The 21,296-nt window shown below is 49.0% G+C and overlaps 1 protein-coding gene across 1 annotated transcript; it reads left to right on the forward strand.

The window, feature by feature from the left end:
• Window positions 1-24: 24 nt before the first annotated feature.
• Window positions 25-21,056, forward strand: SDHA (succinate dehydrogenase complex flavoprotein subunit A). Its single transcript, XM_032469028.1, is given in 17 exon segments — window positions 25-178; window positions 4,510-4,599; window positions 5,652-5,813; window positions 7,577-7,720; window positions 7,943-8,107; window positions 9,118-9,266; window positions 9,888-10,012; window positions 11,425-11,593; window positions 12,356-12,365; window positions 12,367-12,552; window positions 13,111-13,173; window positions 13,175-13,283; window positions 15,054-15,172; window positions 16,304-16,415; window positions 16,551-16,681; window positions 18,348-18,461; window positions 19,630-21,056. Coding segments are annotated over 17 exon segments (1,998 nt in total). The 5' UTR covers window positions 25-115; the 3' UTR covers window positions 19,717-21,056.
• The last annotated feature ends 240 nt before the right edge of the window (window positions 21,057-21,296 follow it).

Consider the following 21,296-nt stretch of genomic DNA (forward strand, 5'->3'; position numbering starts at 1 on the left):
CGATGTGCGCAGGCGCGCCGCTCCTCCCCCACCTGCCCCGCGGCCAACCCCGCGTCGCGGCGACGTGCGCAGGCGCAGTCTGCGCGGGGCTTGCGGACGGCTGCGGAGAGCGGACATGTCGGGCGTCCGGGCGGTGTCGCGGCTGCTGCGCGCCCGGCGCTTGGCGCTGAGCTCCGGGGTGAGTCGGCGCCGTGCGTGGATAGGCGGGCGGGGCGGACGCCGGGCCCGGGCCCCAGCCCGCGGCGGGGCGGGCTGAGGAGGGCCCGCCGGACTCCGCGCCCGCCGGCCGGGCTGCGGCGCGGTGAAGGTCACGGCCCAGGACGCCGGGCCTCGGCGGGCCGGGGCTGGGGTCCGAGCCGAGCCCGGCGCTGGGTTCGGGTCTTCCCTCTGGGGTTCGTGCGCTGACCCTGCGCACTGACCGCAAAGCCACAGGGGCGGGCCCGGGACGCGCGTGCTTTCCTGAGTCCTGGCTGCTGGACCGTGTCCCATGCACTCCTGGCAGGTCTTCAGAGTCGACCCTTTAGGGTTCTGTTGAAGCACTGGACTTAGAGGGTTTAGTTATTTGGCGTTTTTACGTGAACTCGCCCAACCACCTAATTAGTAATTTAATTACAAAGTAAAGGACTTAATGGGAACCAAGGCTTTTAACAACGTTGATTTATGCTTGTAATTGTACCCACAATTTTCTCCTTTTTAAAATACAAGAATTAAAAGTTATGTTAAATGTGAGAAGGTTTAGTCAGACATCCCACCAACCTTTTAAATGCTGGTGCTTTGAGACCCCAGATCTGGGGCTCAAAGACAGTGGTAGCAGGGGACCCCAAGCAGGAAATGGTCGGTAGGGTGCTTTTAGTCAGCCCAGCATGAGCAGACTTGTAAGTGGGCCCTCTTGTCCGGTGAGAGGAGATTGGAGAAGAGCTGACACGTCTGTCTTGACACAGACTGCACCCAGTGTTCCATGTTGCAGCCTGGGAGCTCCCCTCACCCACACCCGCCCTTTGTCAGTTTATGAGAATGTTGATCTAGGCTGGCCTAGAAGGAATTCAGCTCTGAGCTTTTAGCTGAGAGTGAGAGTGCAGTTTGAAGCAGGACTGGTTGGAGTGTAAGCCTCTCCTTTCCTATTGGCTTGGTTGAGCTAGCTGTTAGCTGCCAGCAATTCACTTCATTATCTCCTTGAATCCTCACCACCAACCCGGGCTCAGGTGCTTGTGAACATGGTGGCAAGCTAGCGTTTGCAGAACTGAACCACGGGTCAGGTCTACCAAAGAGATGGGCTTGAGTTTTTAAAGCCTCTTTATCTTGGTTAAGATAGCTGTGGAAATTGTTTCCATCTGTGGAAATGAATTCTGTCCCCAAGCTGTGTTTATTAGAGTTTAAGATTGGTGAGAACAAAAGCATCAAGTTAGCAGAAGGAAAAAAAGAAAGAAATTCTTATCTCCAGCTGAGGAATGTTCGCAGAACGTTGTTGATGAGGGTAATTTGAATAAAGTCCACAGAAATTTTTTCTATATCTCATTTTGTTCAATTTTGTGGTGTTTCCATGTCATTTTATATTTATAACTGCTTTCCAGTTAAAAAGCTATCCAACCTATCTTGACTTTGTCTTTTTTGATTGTCCCAATGCACTGACAAAATTTGCAAACTATTCCAAAGTTGTTAAACCAAAAGGAAAAGTAAAACCAAGGACCTTAAATAGTAGTTGGCTAACTTCTCATTTCAGATGAGATTTTTCAATTTTCAATAAAATATTGTTCTAGAGTAAGCCAATTTCTTTTCTTTGTGTCATTCTGAATATGTTTTAATGGTGTATCTAGATTTACAGTATTTAGGCCACTGTAATAACCTTTTGTTTTGCTTCTTGGGACATTACAATGCCACTAGCATTCAGTTCTGCATTCCATGTGATGTTTTTCCTGGTTGACTTGAAAAATTGTGGCTTGATTTGGGTACATAACCTGTATATTCATCTTAGTTTGGAGTCCCAGAGATTTTTCCCAAGGATCCCTAGTTAGTGGGGAAGTACAGGAGTCAGACCCAGTCCAGACCTCCTGTGTGCTGCAGAGACTTGGTTTCTCTGTGGGGTTAGTGAGGATTTTGTGAGGTAACATGAGAAAGTTTTGTGTGGTGCTCCTCCTCTGTGCAGGGCTCACAGCCTGTGCTTAGTAACTGTGTGAACTTTATTTTAAACATCCCTATTTTTAGAATCTTTAAATTTTTAGTGAAAATAATTACACATAGTAGTTAAAAAAAAAAAAGTCTGTGAGTACAGAAGGCTTTATACATGAAAAGGGCTAAGGCCACCTCCCTCCCCAGACTTGTTCCCCAGGGAAGCAGTGCTGAATTGTGTTGGTGTTGCCCTCAACTGTTTAACCTCCATTTCTCTAGCTAGTATGCAAGTGCATTTTTATCCATTTTAGACACTGGTTTTTGCTGGTGAGTGAGGTTTTCGTTCACTTAACCCTTTCTACTGCCCACATCCTCAGTTCTCTCTAATGTAGTTATGCAACCTCTCAGATCCTTTATTGGCTACTTTTGTAATTGTATAGGTTGTACTTACAAATTACCTCCTTGTTTGTGATTCATAGGTGTATTTTATTAGATGAGGACTCCCCACTTTGCAAGATGAGGATATCGGTGTCTCTACTCTTCGCGCTTTTTTCTCCCTTTTTCCTCCTAATTCAATTACCTGTACTTTTATGCTATTAAGAGCTCTGTGTTCTTTCAATTCTACCTTAGGTAGATTTCCACATTGTTTTTCATGTTACCATCTTGAAAAATGTTTGATAGTTTCTCTTCAAAAAACATTAGACTAATAAGTGACACAAAATGAGTTTTATCTAAAGACAGATGTTGGATTTAAATTGGACTCTCCAAATTCTAAAATTTTTCCCCAAATTGGTTTTAGATGCAAAGAAGTATTGCCATTTTCTGCAGAGAGATAACGTGATAATTTGTTCAAGATTTCTTTACAGTAACTGCCACTTTTTAAGTTAGCTGTGTGTGTGGTATTTGTGTCTCTCTTTATTTAACATGAACATTCTGGAAAGAAGAAATAAATACCTAGGGAATCTGTTTCTACTTTAATTTTCTTTGGTGTCACAAAGTGTGTCTTTCTTATTGGTGCTATTACTTATGTTTATATTGTACTTTATGAAGTTTTCAAGAAAAATTGTATTAAAATTCTTTCAGTGACTTAGTTTTTTTTTAAAATATGGTTTTACCATATTTTATAATATTTAAAAATTAGAATAAAGCTGAAGAGTATTTGTTCTTTTTAATTCATATCTGAAAGAAAAAAATTAAATTGGTTTTGTTGGTAAAAACAAATGTACTTAACATTGCTATTAGAGAATCAAGGATATCTCTCTTAACAGTTCAGATCTACTTAGAAGTCCAAAGAACTACGTTGTGATTGGAGCCATTAAAATAAACTCAAACATCTGTGTCAGCCACCACTCGGCCTCAGGGTTAGAGGGGCTGCCTCTGCCCCTCCTCACAGTGGCCAGGTCCTCCATCCCTGCCTGAGTCCTACATCTTGTCAGGATGTCTGTCCAGTTTAAAACACTCTGTTGAAGTTCATTTTTTGTTGGAAATTCTCCCTGTGACCCCAGCTTGCTTGTCCTGTAGTCATATCTGAAGGCATCTCCCATATCCCCTCTTGTCATTGTCGAATGTACTTATTTCCCAGAACTGTTCTGTCAGTAGTCTGCAGTCAGCAGAAGGGAAAGACGTACTTTCTAAATTGCTGACATTCTTAGCGCATGAAGAATGTTGCCTCTCATGCTGGGCTGCGTTGGGGAAATGGTTACAGGATGGGGCATTGAAGATGGGACTTGGAGAGTTGCAGAGGTTGGCCAGGGACAGGTGTCCAGGTGTCCAGGCAGAGGGCAGCGTAGGTCAGATGAGGGGTGTGGCTGAGCCTAGTGCCCACGTGGAGAGTGGTGAGGCAGGATGGGGAACATCCCTGGGCCTGCGTCTTCACATCTGCAATGAAGGGATGGTACCACTGGTGCCTCAGTGCCACCATGAGGAACAGAGCCTGCTCTGGAGCCTCCACCCCAATGCACTGCTGTATGCTGGTCCCAGGTCCCAGTGAGCTGCAAACCTCCTGGGGCACCAGTGTGAAGAGGGCTGTGATGGGTCCAGGAAAAGCACCTCACTGTTTGCAAAACTCCCACTTAGGCAGTAATACAGACATCCTTCCCATTCTCCACTAAATACCATGATTTGAGAAACTAACGTGAAAGTGTGCCTTTTTCGTTTCCCGAGTCAGTGAGCATCCTGTCTGGAAATATGCTTCATCTGGAAGGGCCTTGCCAGAGTGCTGGGTCCTCGCCTCCTGGGCCTACCTTTGCCTTACCCTTCAGGGTTAAGTGGAAGGTTCCAGGTGAGGTTTCTGGGTGAAGGGGAGCACCTGGGTGCATAGAAGGGTAATGACTTAGAAGGGAAGTTTTAATTACAAGTCCCCTGTTCCTTGAAGACACTGAACTCTCGCCATCTGTGTTTCAGCAGCAGCCAGCAGCATTGCAGACAGGAGCCCGCAGTTTCCACTTCACCATTGATGGCACTAAGAGGTCGTCTGCCAAAGTTTCAGATGCAGTAAGTTCATGGCTCTTTGTTCCGTTATAAGTGATTTCTTGACTTTGTGGAGTGATGTTGCCAGTTTTTAATATATGTGAGTAATACACAGGTCTTACTTGAAATAAAAAATTCTCACTCTAATAATGCTTAAATTGTTTTTAATGTACAAATACTTAATTTTAGTACTAATATAAACATAGGTGTTAACATTTTTGCTGTAGCTTTTATATATCTATAAACCAGGTTAAACTTTAAATCAAGTAAACAGAATGATGAAACAGACGTCAGATGAGTGGCATTTACTGGGGTAGATGGTGGCAGCCATGCTGCTCAGCTGAGCAATGTGTAGCCCCTTCGGCTCTTGAGTTCACTGGGCCCATCTGCTCTCTGTTGGAGGAACTGAAGTTTGCTTATGAGTTCTTTTCTCACAGTCTCACGATCATTACTAAATGCTAGTTGGCACCTTCTCAGACGTAAACACAAAGTGGATCTGGAGTAGCCTTGTGTCCTGGGATCCTGGGTGGTCACCCAGGTGAACTGGGCTCTGCTTACCTAAGTGAAGACAACACTTCAGCATTTTCATGAGCAACTTGTGAATCACAGGCTGAGAATCATGGTCTGTACTACATTGTAAGTTTAGATTTGTATAAGCATATGTATCTGGGTACAGACATAAAAAGAGAAGACAAGTGAAAATGATAATTGGAAAGAAAACCCATAGTTGAAACTGGTATTTTGACTTGTGGTGTTGCTTTCTTTGTGTCTGGTTGCTTGCCCTGGGTTTTTGGCATTTCAGCTAATGGTGAGTGTCCTAGCCCCATGTGATGGGCTCTCTGCTGCTGATAGCTGTTTGGCGGCCCCGTTCAGGGTGAGGGTGAGGGTGTGCCCGCTGCCCACCTGCCGTGACGGCTGTGCTGTGCTCGGTGTTCGGGCCCAGCACCAGGCAGGGCCCTCTGGGCGTGGCAGTTGCCCTTGTGTTACTTCTTTCCCTTCAGGCTCTATCACCGCAGCCACAGTCTCTGTCTGGCCTTGTTGCACCAGTGACTGACAGGTCGATTTTTCTTTTCCAGATTTCTACCCAGTACCCAGTAGTGGATCATGAATTTGATGCAGTGGTGGTCGGCGCTGGAGGGGCAGGCCTACGAGCTGCATTTGGTCTTTCTGAGGCAGGGTTTAACACGGCCTGTGTTACGAAGCTCTTTCCTACCAGGTCACACACTGTCGCAGCCCAGGTAGGAGGAGGGCTCACTCCGTGCCTTCAGTGTCTGCGCGGCGGCACTGCATGGATGGCACTCTGCCAGAGCAGCCTTCACCGCAGGCCACTCTCACCGTGCTCCCTCTGCTCCTGGCACTCACTCGCCAGGTCTTGGGGTCTCTGTCCACACTGCCCCCAGCCCACTGCCAGCAGCCTTTTTGTCACATATTTCTGCTCCAGTCACACCCCTGGTGCCTGCCCCCTGTGTGGTGTGATTTCCTTCCTTGCACCTCCCCGATCTGAACCGGCTTGCTATGGACTTGGTCCCCAGCTGCCAGAACCCTCAGGGCAGCTCTCCAGGGTGGGCCTCCAGGGTACTGCTGGCGAGCTTTCATGGTGGCACAAAGGTGCAGCACAGAAAATGGTGGCCCTTGATGCTCTGAATTGAGGGAAGGAGTGAAGGCATGATGGGAAATCATGTGGTGATTTTATCATTTTGTTTTCTTACTCTAGACACATTAGACAGTGCCTGGCGAGTGTACAGGTCATGTTCTGAAATCACGTTTGCCGTCTTTTCTTGTATTTGAACGCGTCTCCTTGTGGAGACAACAGAGGGTGCGGTGACTTTCTGGGAATGAGTGAAAGCCTCCTAGCCATTACATCTGGAGCAGCTGTGTTCAGGGCGCAGCAGCATTCTTCAGGCACTTAGCTGCCCAGATACTTGTGGTGAAAAGCTCTCCTTTTTAAACTGAAGAATAAGTAATATATATCTTTGGGGGAATTCATTGTCTGGAAGGAAAAAGGGACATAAACAGGTAATTTGGAATGATATTGCAAAATAATACAGCTTTCAGGTAGTGCAATATTAATAAAATAAAAAGAATGAGAAAAGGTGGCTTAACTTGAGTGCTGGTTCTTGAGAAAAGGTTTGAATGGTGGAAGGATGGCAGCATTTATGCAGGTGCCCGGGCCACATGTTTCTGCATTATTTTAAACCAGCTGTCTACTTCTGCTGCTCTGGAACTGAAGATTTTCATCAGGATTGTGTTTGGGTTTGCAGTTGGAGGCGGGAGGGAGGAAGTAACTTGATGGCTCCTGTAGTGTGTCTGTGCTAGGTTCCTTGCTCTGTGCCAGTGCGAAAAGATAACATGGGGAATGAGGCAGTGCTCAGGGCAAGGTTCTGCTTGACTCAGAAGTTCTGAGTGAATAACAATTGGGAAAAAGTGGGAAGTTAGAAAACATGCCTCTACTTGAGAAAAAGAGATAGAGGAGTAACTTGGTTTTAAGGTGTGGGGGGGTGGGTAATGTTTGTCCCTTTGTCCCTGTTCTGTGATCTGTGTGACTGAGGGATGTGTAGTGGGGGTCGGTGGGGAGGCACAGCAGAAGGAAGCGGGGGTTTAGGGAGAGTGGCTCTGAGCCCTTGGCAGGAGGCACTTCTGTCTTTAACACATGCCTGTAATACCCTTGGGAACGCTTGTCACAACATTATTGGGTACAGGTGACGAGTCTGTTCTACATGTGGGCTTGGGAGTAGGAAGTCTTGTCTGAGGAATCTTGGCTACCCTCCAGGAGCTCCCCAAGGAGCTGAGCACCACATCCTACTACAGATGAGGCACTGAGGCTGGGGGCTTCCAGAGCTGGGCCCTGTCTCTAGGTTGGCAGGGAGGGGGCGCCCGTTGGAGTCTGCCAGGTCATGAGATCTCTTTCCTGAGCCTGGACCCAGGGCAGAAGGTGGTAGGGAGGTGGGCCTGGAAGGTGCTGCTGGGTTCCTGTGAGGCTCACGGCAGCTCCTTCCTCCAGGGGGGCATCAACGCTGCACTGGGGAACATGGAGGAGGACAACTGGAGGTGGCACTTCTATGACACTGTGAAGGGCTCCGACTGGCTGGGGGACCAGGATGCCATCCACTACATGACGGAGCAGGCCCCCGCCTCCGTGGTGGAGGTAAGGTCTCGCTGCTGTCCAATGCCCAAGGGATCGTGGTGGGAGCAGTCAGCCGGAGGGATGGCGGTGAGCTGCTGTCATGGGAAATCTTTCTTGGTGCTGACGTCTTCATAGAATGTGTTCATCTTGGGTCTGCAGATTAGTGTTGAAGTCCTAGTGTAACTTAGCCATGAGTGTCTTGACCCCTTTAAGATACTAGGTGTTTGTTTCTGTGTTTCTCAGCTGGAGAACTACGGCATGCCGTTCAGCAGAACCGAGGATGGGAGAATCTACCAGCGCGCCTTTGGAGGACAGAGCCTGAAGTTCGGGAAAGGCGGGCAGGCCCATCGGTGCTGCTGTGTGGCTGACCGCACTGGCCACTCACTGCTGCACACGTTGTATGGAAGGGTGAGGAGCCCTGGGTGCTCAGGGGGGGAGACATGGCCAGGCCAGGCCCGTGGTGACAGGCTGGAAGCGGGCCACCCTGGGGATGGGTCAGCCTGTCAGCCCACGGATCACTTAAAAAGTAGCAGAGTAACTTTGTCATTGTTAACTTGGAAGTATCTGTTTTAGAAAATTCAGTTGATAATCATTCATACCAGGTTTGAACTTGGGGTCTGTCACACTGAAAGTGTGAGAACAGAGTAAGTATTTTGAGGCTCTTTTCCCACCTCCGAGTTCCTCAGCTGATTGATTTGTTTTAATATTTAACTGTTAATACTGGCCTGTGACTTGAGGGACAGTAGTCACTGGTTAATCAGGGCCAGCTTTGCTAAATAATCAATATTCTGAATAATACTGCTTTATCACAGTCAGACAGTCCTGAATTCTCATTCTCCAGCCAGGACAGATCATTGATTTGCAAGTGCTGAGACACTGGCCTCCATGGCTGAGTGTTGGCAGTTGTGTAGCAGGATCTGCCCGTCCCTGGGAATCATGTGTCACTTGTAGGGCTGGTGGCTTGACGGCCGCCCTGTCCATTAAACTGGGGCTGTCAGATCCTGAGCCTGGTGCCAGGGCATTGTTCAGGTTGACCCTCCTGCTGTGTGGAGATGAGCTCAATGTTTTGTTTCCTTGGCCTAAGTGGCCACGTGGCAGCACACCTCCATGGTACAGGCCGGTCCAAGTCGAGGCCCTGTGGTCTGAGGGGAGCTCAGTGCTGCAGGTGGCGCCGCTCCGGGTTGTGTAGAGCTGAGAGCTATGTCCATGTTGCGGCATCCTTTTCTGGGGTGCATCGTTTGTGTGGCAGCACTGTCACATGATGGCTTTGGCACGGTCATCCATGGGCTGCCGTCTGCACCTCTTTCCAGCCTGGTGTTCCCTGAGGGTTTGCCTGCACCAGATCCAGTCTTTAGCCTGTTGGCTTTGACAATGTGATTGCAAATGCCGGATGCCCTTTATTTCTCCCCCTTTCCCAGTCTCTGCGATATGATACCAGCTATTTTGTGGAGTATTTTGCCTTGGATCTCCTGATGGAAGATGGGGAGTGTCGTGGAGTTATTGCCCTGTGCATAGAGGATGGGTCCATCCACCGCATCAGAGCAAAGAACACTGTTGTGGCCACGGGGTAGGGATCTACTTTTGCTGTGTTTAGTTTCTTCACTGTGGTGAAATAGAGGCATCACGGGGTCCTGGCTGAGGCGCAGGCTGCGACTTTACCCAGGGAAGGCAGTCGCTTTGCCAGCCCAGGGGCGACACCAGCACTTGCCTTAGGTGGCAGGCAGGTGTCCTCAGCTCACAGCTGGGGGGACCCTTGAGGAAATAGGCCTGGAGGGTCATGTGATGTTTTCTAGAATAACATCTTTTTTGCTTTAATGGATGTTGTGTTTATACTGATTTCTGGGTAGATAAGTGGTGTTCATTCACATGAGGAAAGTAAGTAAATTCCATCTCATATGCGATTAGTCTGTTGTTTTAACCCTTTTAAGTAGTGAACTCTTAAGTGGTTTTTAATTTCATCAGGAAAGTAACATTAGCTTATCAGGGAAATTCACACAGCATGAAAGTGCCCTAAAGTACAGTGACAGCGCCGCCTCTGCCCCAGGCTCCCTTCCGGCACCCTGGCACCCTGTGCGGTCGGCACCCACAGAGGCGCTGCCTGGGCTGCTCCGTCTGCCCAGGGCCGTGAGAAGGGAGGTCCTGACGGGACGCTGGTGCAGTCAGCTCTGCCGGTCCATCTGTTTTCCAGAGGCTACGGGCGCACCTACTTCAGCTGCACGTCTGCCCACACCAGCACCGGGGATGGCACTGCCATGATCACCAGGGCAGGCCTTCCCTGCCAGGACCTGGAGTTCGTTCAGTTCCACCCCACAGGTAGGGCAGGGCAGGGCTCTCTGTCCTTGGAGCACTGAGTGCCTGCGGGAGCTCCTCTGTGGTTCGTGCAATGCTGCTTTCTGGATCTCAGACCCTGATTGAGACTTGCTCAAGGAGGCTCGGCCCTGTTTCCCCCAAGGCAGTGGAGGTCACCGTTTTACCTCTGCACCCTGTCTTGGCGCGCTTACCCAGCCAGGAAGCGGTGGTTGTCCAGTGTCGTCCTCCTCTGCTAGGGGGCGGGGATGGGTCTGCCTCGTGTCCTGCGTCCCTCGGTGCCCAGCCCGTGGTCAGACCTCAGGCAGTAGAGAATGGTGCAGACTGCAGTTTGCAGAAGGGTGTCCGTCAGGCTGCTGCAGGGAGAGTGTGATGGGGGTCCCTGAGCTGTGGACGAGTGCGGGGACCAGCATGCATGGGAGGGGAGGCTGAGGGGGTGGTTGGCAAATCCTGTCCTGAGCTTTCTGGGTTTTCTGACCTGTCAGCGGAGGAGCTGCCACTGCGCCAAGGAACCAGGTCTGTTTTTCTCTCTGCTCCATCAGTATGTTCTTTCTGAACCCTGGCAGAGATAAGAAGTAAAAAATGTATTATGTGGTCATCTTATTGCTATTTTTAACTAACAAAATGTCTGAGGCTTCTGAGTTCTCTTTATAGTTAGAACTCCAATTCTTTTGCTTCCTTTTCAACATGTGAGAAGTAAACCACTGGAAAAAATACCATCGAAACCAGGAAAACTGGAAGATGAGATGCAGGAATTTGCATCTTATTCTAAAAGCACAGTGATCTTTTGTGCACTGCTTAATGTGCCAGCCCTTCCAGCTGCACTGATGGATGTGTTAACATCCTGCACTGGGCGTCCTTGTCCTCGTTATACTGGGCGACAGTCCAGATAGGGCACAACTCCCCCCCACCCCCACCCATTGGCAGACGTGGATTTGGGCTCTGCCCTTCCCAGTGTCGTTTTGGTGGGCTCATCTCTGAAGATGGGAGCCACCCTGCTGGGACCGTTGTGAGGCGTAGCTTTCACACAGTAGGTGCTGCCTCGTCATCTTGTTACTTTAGAGGCCAGCTTTCCAAGATCCTTAGTCACCACAGTTCCGTGGTGCAAAAGGATGTTCACAAATTAACACAAAAGCTGAGGTATTTAACATACACTTAGTCGTGTTGAGAGTTTAGAACACAGCTGTAATTGGGGTATCGGGCAGAGCTGTGTTGTCCACGCAGCCGACCTTTCTGCGACTTGGTCGTTGCTTGTCGTTGCCAAAGCGTCATGAGTGTCATGCCCTTTGTACACCCTTTCCTCTCTCCCCCCAAATGTTCTCTCTCCCCCCAAAATGTCTTGGGGAAAATATTTGCATTTGAGATGTAGACCCAGCGATTGTCGGGTCATAAATGTTTGATCAGCTCGTTCCTTGCAGGCATATACGGTGCTGGCTGTCTCATCACGGAAGGGTGTCGCGGAGAGGGCGGCATCCTCATTAACAGTCAAGGCGAAAGGTTCATGGAGCGGTACGCCCCTGTCGCAAAGGACCTGGCATCCAGGGACGTTGTGTCCCGGTCCATGACTCTGGAAATCCGTGAAGGAAGGTCTGTCCCCAGAGGGCGTGCACCCCCTGCCCTGATAGCTGTGGTTCGTGTCTGCCTGTCAGCGTGAGCTGGGTGGCTTCTGTGTGAGTGTCGGCCCCCCGCCCGCCCCAGAGCACGTGTGTACTTACCTCTGACTGCCTGGCAGTTTATGATCTCTCTCTGCGTTTTGAGACATCTGGCCAGTTTGCTGTAAGTCTTTCTCAAATCCGTGGAACATAGTTTGTGTGAGTGAGTGTGTGACAGGGGCAGACACTTAGTTGGGGGCAAAGACATACCCCCAACCTGAGGTTAGTGTGTGAGCCTCAAACAGCATGTTGATTTAACCCCCAGACAGTTGGGGCCCTCAGGGTGGGTGGGCTGTTCTTCAGTAAAGCAGCCTGAGGCGTCAGTGCTCTGCACTGTGCCCACTGGTTAAATGCCTGGGGATGTGGCCTCTAGAGGTTTGACATTTGTGCACAAGGAATGAGAAGTCCGATGGCTCCTTGGAGCTTTGGCGTGAAAGGATGTTGTAATGCACTCACCAAGGAGAGCGTGGCAAGTTGTGACCTCCTGACACTTGGGTGGGCTGTTTAGGGCAGGCTGTCCATGGTGTTCACGGCTGCGTCCAGCACCTGGAGTCCACCCTGGTATGTGATGGGAGCCGAGAAGAGGTGCCATGTAAAGGTGGCCTTGGTGAAGAGGACATTTTCTCCGGGACCAAAGAACATGGAGCCTCCTGGATTGCTACTCCTGGCCTCATGCTGTGATGTCCTTTATCCCCAGAGGCTGTGGCCCCTGAGAAGGACCATGTCTACCTGCAGCTGCATCACCTGCCCCCAGAGCAGCTGGCGATGCGCCTGCCAGGCATCTCAGAGACGGCCATGATCTTCGCAGGCGTGGATGTCACCAAGGAGCCAATCCCCGTGCTCCCCACCGTGCACTATAACATGGGCGGCATCCCCACAAACTACAAGGGGCAGGTGATGGCCAAGAGTCCCCTGCAGGCCCTCGCAGATGCCTTCCCGCAGGGTCCTGGGTGGTTGGGCGGGGGCTGTGGTCGCATTCTAATTTCTGCATTCATTTCTTAATTAACTGTGAACAGTTTATAATCTCTGCTTAGTCACAGACACAAGGTCACGTGCAGTTTTTCCAGTGTGTAGTTACATTTTCCTGCGTGGTTGCATGTTGTGAATGGTGAACTGTGTGCTCCTTACAGTCAATACCTTTGTGTGGCCTGTGGTTCACAAAGAGCTTTCTTGCTGTTTTGCTTGAGGTGGGAGGGAATTGCTGGAGGGGTCTGAATCACCGCCCAGGCATCTGCCTCCAGCTAATTATTCCTCCACCCGCCGTGCACCCCTCCTCTGAGTCCACAGTGGGGGTGTGGACCTCTGACCTTGGCTCAGGGTGGGAGGAGGCTGGACGATGCCGGTAGGGTTCCCTGCAGGTGGTGCAGGCCCAGTCTTGACCTCCTCTCCTTTCTCCCACCCCTCGTAGGGAGGGGCATGCAGACCACGCTCCATAACCTTAGTCTTCCGCAGGTTCTGAAGCATGTGAACGGCCAAGATCAGATCGTGCCAGGCCTATACGCGTGTGGGGAGGCCTGCCTGCGCCTCTGTGCATGGCGCCAACCGTCTGGGGGCCAACTCACTCCTAGACCTGGTGGTCTTTGGCCGAGCGTGCGCCCTGAGCATCGCAGAGTCCTGCAGACCCGGTATGTGCTGCCTCCAGTAGCCTGGCTGTTCCAGGAGGCAAGAGGTTACAGTCTCGACTGTGATTGGAAATCTGCTTTGTGGTCATACAGTGTGGGTCTGGATTTTTCCCCTGGAAGTGAGGAAACAGGGATTCCGAGACTTTTGTGGTGATAGACTTGAGACTAGACACAGGCTGTGTGGGGCAGTTAGGAGAGTAACCACTTTTTTTAGTCAGATTTTTTTGCAGTCATTATTACCTGCTCAGGAAAGTCACTACTGGAAAATTGTTATTTCGAGGGGGTTTATCACGTTACTTGCCTGGTATGAATTATCCTCCAAAGAAATGTTTTCAATGGTAGGTATAAATGAATGTACTTACAGAAAGTTAGTAAAATAATAAAAAAAGAATAATCTGTTAGAAGAAAAGGGATGGGTTAATGCAGACAGTAGAAGCCTGGGTCACGGCTCTGCCTTTTCTCTGAGGGAGTGGACTCCGTCAGTGATTCTCTTCTTGTGGTAACTAAATAATTTGCCAATGAAAAAAATACTACGTGTTGGTCTGACGCCAACCCTGGTGCTCACTGCTGTAGTCTCTCAGAGCAGAGCAGGAAATTAGACGTTCCCTTTCATTGACAGTGAGAAAAAGGAAGTTCTGTAAGAATGCTTTATACTTTTCTATCTGAAAAACCAATGCACACTTTAAAAAATTTTATGGAACTCAGCAGTAAAAAGGAGCAAACTACCCACACGTGCAGTAACACGGATGCATCTCCCGTGTGCCAGGCGGTGTGATCCCGAATCAGGAGGCCACACATGTGTGGCTCTGTCTGTGTGGCGTCCTGGAGAAGGGGAGCGAGGGCAGGAGCGAGGGGGCAGGAGCCAGGGGGCGGTCAGCAGGGCTGGGGCTGCGTGTGGTGGGGCTTATGCAGCTCTGCTTGTCAGAACCAGCAAACTGCTCTAAAAGGGATACCATGCTTTAGTTACACTTTAATTTTTAAAAAGAAAAAAAGGAAAGGAAAAATGTTTGTACCACAAATTTTCCGAAAATATGCGTATTTTAAACATTAAGATGCATAAACTGTGTTCTGTGCTCTGATGTTGGCGGTTACAAGAGTCTAGATGTGCGTTAAAATTTATGGAACTGTGCACCTAAGGAAAAACTCAGTTTTATGGAATATTCATTTTTAAAACATTAAAAATAAGAGCTCAGGCACGGCTTGGCCTTGGAGGCCTTTGTTTCACACTGACATGTTTTCTTCTGTAAAAAATAAATCTAAAAACATGCCATCCCAAAGAAAGTTTAAAACCCTCGAAACGTTTATCCTTTTAGAAAGGCGAGAATAGCAAACCTGGAGGTTTGGGTAAGAGCTGGTTCAGGGCCAGGATCAGCAGGAGGCTGTTAAACACCTCCAGCCAGTGAACCCCCCACTCCCCCACCTCCAAGTCTGAGAACTGCTGTTCTGGATAATAGAGCCGTGGTGTAAGGGCTGTTTGCATAAATCTAACTTTTTGCCTTAGGAGATGGTTTCTGTTTTGCTTATTCAGAGGTTACCTATTGGACACCTACTTTTTGCCAGAAATTTTGTCTTTTTGTTTACTTTTTGGTCCCAGGTTAGTAGATACTTTCTCAGGAATAGGCTGATCCAGTGGAGGGTTAGCTCAGGTTATGTGTACATTTTCCAGACTCCCTGGAAGGGTGTAATACACATTTGATGTCATGGAAAATCCATCTGGGTTTTCTCAGTGTTTTACAGAGGTTAAATTCTGGCTTTTTTTTTTTTTTCTTTAAGGAGATAGGGTTCCCTCGATTAAACCAAATGCTGGGGAAGAATCTGTCATGAATCTTGACAAATTGAGATTTGCTAATGGAAGCATAAGAACATCGGAACTGCGACTCAACATGCAGAAGGTAGGAGCCTGGACACTCTGGTGCGGCTCAGGCCTGAGCAAGAGAGAAGTGCGTGTGTTCCGCACTGAAGGCTGGGGGTGGCAGCTCTGGTGTCAGCACTCAGTCTCCTCTCAGATGCACCCAGGTGCTCGGTTCAGCTGCCCTCCTCACACCACCTCTGGCAATCATTCTGTGTCCCAGCCTGAGAAGGGACAGGGGAAAGTCCGGGAAGCTCGGTTCCCAGCTGGGAGCGTCCCCAAGCACAGCGTGTCTCATCTCTGAGGAGCTATCCAGCAGCTCTGGAACTGTCCTCAGACTGGGCCTGTGGATGCCTCTGAATAAATTCAAGGGGTAGTGTGGGAATGTGCAGAGGCCGTGTCTGTACACTGAGTTACTGCCTCCTAGGTCAGCACGTGTGATGGGGCGACCTGTGTTCTGACCACATGTGATCATGGGGCCAGTCTCAGTTTTAGTTCATTTCAACTTAAGCATACATACCTGTGGTTAGTGGCTACTGCACCAGGTAACAGGTTTAGGTTAATTGAAAACATGTAAATCAGCTAGGAATCAATAAAGTTCTTTTAATATAGGGATTCTTGGTCTGTGAATGAGGTATCTGTCCACCTGAAATTATTTACAAGGATTTCTGTGTGGGGTTTTTTTCTGGAAAGAAGCCCCTCACTTTAGTTTCATTCTGAAAGGGTTCCAGTGGCCCCGACACACAGACACCGAAAGGGAAAAGGTGCTTCAGGCTATTCTCGTAGGGCTGTGTGGTTCTGTCTTCAGATGAGGCTGGGCTTCGGAGAGGCCTCATGCGATGTAAGGAAGGTAGCAGGAGTGAAGCAACAGAAGCCTGGGTAAAGGGAGTCGAAAGGTGCAAACCTGCAGACAAATGTAACTGCATCCTGGGGATGTCAGGTGACTAGAGTGAATGTCACCGTACTGTGCATTTGGAATTTGCTTAGAGGGTACATTTTTAAAGTTCTCATGAACAAGCAAACTTCGTTTTAAAATTCAGAGTAACAAACTCATAGTCTGAATTTCCTAGATTTTCTATTTACATAAATATTTTACAGAAAATGAAATGCATCAAAAAAAACACTAAAGGTTACAGGTTCCTGGCATGGCTTTTCCTGATACTTTGTGTTGCAGTCGATGCAGAGCCACGCTGCAGTGTTCCGTGTGGGGAGCGTGCTGCAGGAGGGCTGTGAGAAGATCAGCCAGCTCTACCGCGACCTGCAGCACCTGAGGACGTTTGACCGGGGTGAGCGTCCCGGACCCTGTTCATACTCGCCCTGCTGCATGTGCATGGCTGGCTGCTGTCAGGCCTGGCTCGTCCCATTTAGCTGAGTGAGCCCTGGCTGGACCCTGTTGTCTGACGGGTGCCTTGTGTCCATAGGAATGGTTTGGAACACTGACCTGGTGGAGACCCTGGAGCTGCAGAACCTGATGCTCTGTGCCCTGCAGACCATTTACGGAGCAGAGGCCCGGAAGGAGTCACGGGGCGCTCATGCCAGGGAGGATTTCAAGGTGCGCCGTCATGTGCACCCCTGTCCCCCCAAATTTGTCGCTCAGCCCCTGACCCTGCACTCTGCGTTTCATTTCTCTGCACTTTCTCTGCTTTTCCCAAGAGTAAATTGAGAAGAATGCTTTTTCTCTTCTGATGACTCAGTTCAGTGCTAGTGTGACCTTTTTCTTGCTCTGGATGGGTGTCTGCTGCTGCCGACGGTGGCGTCCCCAAGCCTCACTAGAGCAGGTGTTAGTGCACAGCAGATGCTGTTGCCTGAACATGCTCACGTGCTGACTAGAAACGATGAGTAAATCATTGGTTCACACCTGCCCTCTGGTTTGGGAGAGGGATTATAGAGCCTCATCTTGGGTCACTGTTTTTTTTAATGAACTGATTTTTATGCAGAGCTCACATGTCAGATTCTGCAGAAAAGAGCTCTCGGCATGGGGTAATGGAAGAGGGTGTTTGGGGGCCGGTTGGGTTAAGGATGGAGCACATTTGCTGGACCTTAGCTCCTTTCCCCACAATGGACACACAGGCTTTGGTCCAGGACAGTGTTTGGGTGGCCCAGCTGGAGGCCAAGCAGGAAGAACTAGGTTTTGATCCCCTGTGAGACTTAGTGATCCCGTGCTGATTGGGGCGGGATTAGGTTTGCCGTGTGCGCAGTTAGAGGAGGAGGTTAGTGAGCACACCCGTCTGCACAAAGGACAGAAGCCTCTCCCCAAGGCCTGGGGTTGGTGGTTCATGTGGCTGAGACGTGACAGCGGACATGCAAGGGGAACGTGCTTGCCCTGGGAGGGCTCGTCCCCCACAGGCACAGGTGTAGAGTAGGCAAGTGTGCCCCGCGCCGCGTCGTAAGATTAGCCAAGGGGGTGGGTGTTTTGGGTTTCATGTGAAGAGGCTCGTGTGTCTTATCTGTTACCATGAGTGAGCAAGGTATTCTTTACTAGTGTTCAGCTTCTCTTTAAAAGTTTTTGAAAAATTTAATGTGAATGCCAAAACTACATAAAAATAAAAAGGTCTTAAAGAAAAGTTGAACTCTCCAAGAGTACAGAGCAAAAAGACAGGAAAAATATTTGCACTTTTTAGTGTATAAAAGACCAATTTAATTGCAACATCTGTCCAGTAGCCATAGACAGAAAACGCAGAAGCGGGTTTCTGCTCCTCGCTGTGCTGCAGGCCTGCGGCACAGCTGTGTGGCTCGGAGGCCTGACCTGTTGGAAATGGAGTGAATGAGGGGTGGGGGCCCCAGGCTGGGCCAGCACAGAGGGAGGGGCTTGTCAGTGTGTCTGGAGGACCAACAGCTCATCAGAAAGGGCCCATCGGTAGGTCTACAACACTGACCGCTGGCCGAAGGATCCCAAGTCTCGTTCCCATCCCTGCGTGTGGTGCTGGGCGACGTGTTCTTGCTGTGTAGTCTTCCAGGTCAGACCTGCACACGCAGTTTCAGTGGGAACTGTAGCAGGGACGCAGGTTGGAAACGGACCGGGAAGGTCCTGGCTCTCTGAACAAGGTCTGCGTTGGCGGTGGGGCCCCGCCTGCTGAGTGGGGGTCTGGAGGATTGACGTCAGATCTCTCTGATGAGTTTGCCATGTTTTCTGGTTTTACTGCTCTGCAGAGGAATGAGTTTGGACATGATGGCGGGTTGCGTTCTCTGAAATGAACTTACTTTCTCTGCGGCCTTAGGAGCGGGTTGATGAGTATGATTACTCCAAGCCCATCCAGGGGCAGCAGCAGAAGCCGTTTGAGCAGCACTGGAGGAAGCACACGCTTTCCTACGTTGACATCAAGACAGGGAAGGTACGTGTTGTGCGGTTGAGCATTTGGTGAACTGGGAGAAGCAGCGTGGATTTAAATGGACTGTTGGCAGATTTGAGTCACCACAGAAGACACTATCAGTCAGGCTTCTGCCTGGAAACAGAGCCCAGCACAGGTGGTCAGAAGGGTGCTCCCACAGCACTGGTGCTGGGCAGGTAAGCGCCCGAGGCCTGTAGTAGGGGCAGAGGTGGTGGTTCTGAGCCTGGTGGAGAGGGACAGACAGGAGGACCCCCTCCCCTCCTGTCCCTTTGGCAGGCCACCTGGAAGCAGCCTCAGGGGAGCCCAGGCGATGCCGTGCAGCCTTAGCTTCCCCTGGGCAGGAAGGGGCGGGGCGCCAGGGTCTGGAGACAACCAGCCCAGATGCAGTGGCCCTCAGTCGGTCTTCATCAAAGCATAACGCATCCTTTTGGCATTTCTGCTAAGCATTAAGATTCAGAAATAATTACAGTATTAAGTGTTTATGCCCTTAAGCTTTTCAGAACTTGTAAAGGATAGTCTTAATCTTTTTTGGGATCTACAGCAGTTACCTTGTGCCGTCTCCTCATCACTTCCACAGAGTGCCTGGTGTGTATTTAATCAGGCGGCGATAATTTTCTTAATTTTTCATGTGGGCTGTTTTCTGGCAGTGTCTAGAGTCAGAGTTCCCTCTTAGTACAAGCCAATTTTTGTAACATTGGGTTTTTTTTCTGATTGTAAAAAATATATGCTCAGCTTAGAAAATATAGATAGAAAGAATAAAGTTAACGTTTCTAAGCTCACCAGAGATATGCTTTATTATCATTTTGAAATATTTTCTTCAAATTTTGTGTGTATATAAACTTTGATTTAGAAGTAGAAAAAACTGCAGACAGTTTACACAGACTCACAGGATGACAGTGGACATGGGGCTCCCTACTTTTTGAGCATTTTCCGTGTCAATGTCAGAGCATTGGCAGCTCGGTGCACTGTAATTATAGTTGATGTATCCACCACATGGATTCATAGTCCTGAGTTTGTGGTTGAGAAACACTTCAGTGAATGCCTTTGTGTTTAAGTTCCTGAAGGCTTGTCTGCAAATCTGCTTTTATGGTTGATTTTCCTCAGGCACACAAGGGAGTGTGCTGTTTGTGCATTTTTGTGCGCTGACTCACCACCAACTCTTCTTCTCTAGGTCTCGCTGGAATACAGACCTGTCATCGACAGAACGTTGAACGAGGCTGACTGCGCCACTGTTCCCCCAGCCATCCGCTCCTACTGAGGAGACTGGAGTACCCCGCTCTTGTAATTATGTGTAACAGCTCACACCCGTGTTCGTGTCGTGACCGCCGCCTTCAGCTGAGGACGCATCCGAGGGAGATTGCCTGCAGTGACCAACAGCCAGGAGTGTTCCACTTGTCTTTATCCCTGCTTCATTCTTGGAAAGTAATCAAACTGGGCACGATTCTTAAATGAAGCGAAAGTTACAAACTTGCTTTTACTTCCAAGCTCATTTATAATCTTATACTGTTTGACTTGAGGCATATTGTTGACCTGAAATATGTGCCTGTCTTTTTATTCTGTCACATCAAAGTCAAGAAATTTTGTTGTAATATATGTTTGAGTTAGAAATGAATTTGGGTGCCTGACAGCAAATGCAGAAAACAGACATTTCCTCCTTGTTCTTAGCATATGGTTTGATAGGTGAACATGTGTCCTGAAGTATTTAAATGACCAAATACTAATGGAAGCTGATGTGGCTGTGAATGGATTTCTTCCTTTTCCCACTTCTGTGCAGATGCCGCTTGGGGCCACCTTCTAGGTTCTTGTCTTGGGGCAGTTTTTGTAGAATCCAGTCCTAGGCAGTCAGGTTCATTTGTTTCAGATTCTATTCTTCAAGTTTAAAGATTACCTTTAAGATTTTCAGTTTGTAAATATGTAAAGTGTTTACATGATTCCAAGGCCCGTGTGTTCAGAGCTCACCTCCTTAGTTGTCCCCCCTGCTCCCTACTCCCCTCCATGGCCCCCACTGTGTTTTTTCTTTCTAGTTAGTGTCCTGAGGAAGAAGAAAGGAAATACATGTTTGTATTAATTAGTAAACTGCTCTGCCCCTTGCCTGCACATTCGGGGTCCTTCCTCGTCAGCCGACCTTCCTCCCTCCTCCTTTTGGCTGCTTCGTGCTCCACTGCACGAGTGTTCTGTCCTCTAGCGGGGCGTTTGTTGCCTCAGTGAGTAACTGTGTGGAGTCGTTTTCTTTGCCAGTTTCTCAGAGCGGGAGTCCTAGAAGTAGGATCCCTGGGTCAGAGGGCAAGTACACTTGTTTTGTGAGATGCTGCAGAATTCTCTTCCGTAGGGGCTGTGAAATTCTGCATTGCCACCAGTAGTGCCCGAGTCCCTGTTTCCCACAGCTCTGCAGAGAAAGTATGGTGGTAAACTTCTACCATCCAAACTGTAAAGACTACATCTGATTGAAATAGGTTGAATATATTAAAAACTGAATTCATAATGGTAATTTTAAAAAACCAGAACCAAATAAGAATATAATGAATGACTCTTGGAAGTAACTAGGGCACTGACTGCTAACACTGACAATGGACAATTAAAGGAAAATGATGAAATGACTATCCTGCCTTTTCTCTACAAATTGCAATTCATGATAACCTAGTTGATTAGGGAACTTCACAGAGGGCTTCCTGAGATAGATGAGTGGCACCATTCGGCAGTCCGGGTGCACTTGACTGTATCAGCATCACCTTGTTAGAAAATTCCCAGCCCCACTCCACTCCAGAGCTGATTCTGTAGGTCCTGGGGTTGGGCCTGAGAATCTGCATTTCTAACATGTCCAGGGACCACACTTTGAAA

The sequence above is a fragment of the Camelus ferus genome, chromosome 3 (genome assembly GCF_009834535.1).
Source record: "Camelus ferus isolate YT-003-E chromosome 3, BCGSAC_Cfer_1.0, whole genome shotgun sequence".
In the NCBI taxonomy this organism is placed as follows: domain Eukaryota; kingdom Metazoa; phylum Chordata; class Mammalia; order Artiodactyla; family Camelidae; genus Camelus; species Camelus ferus.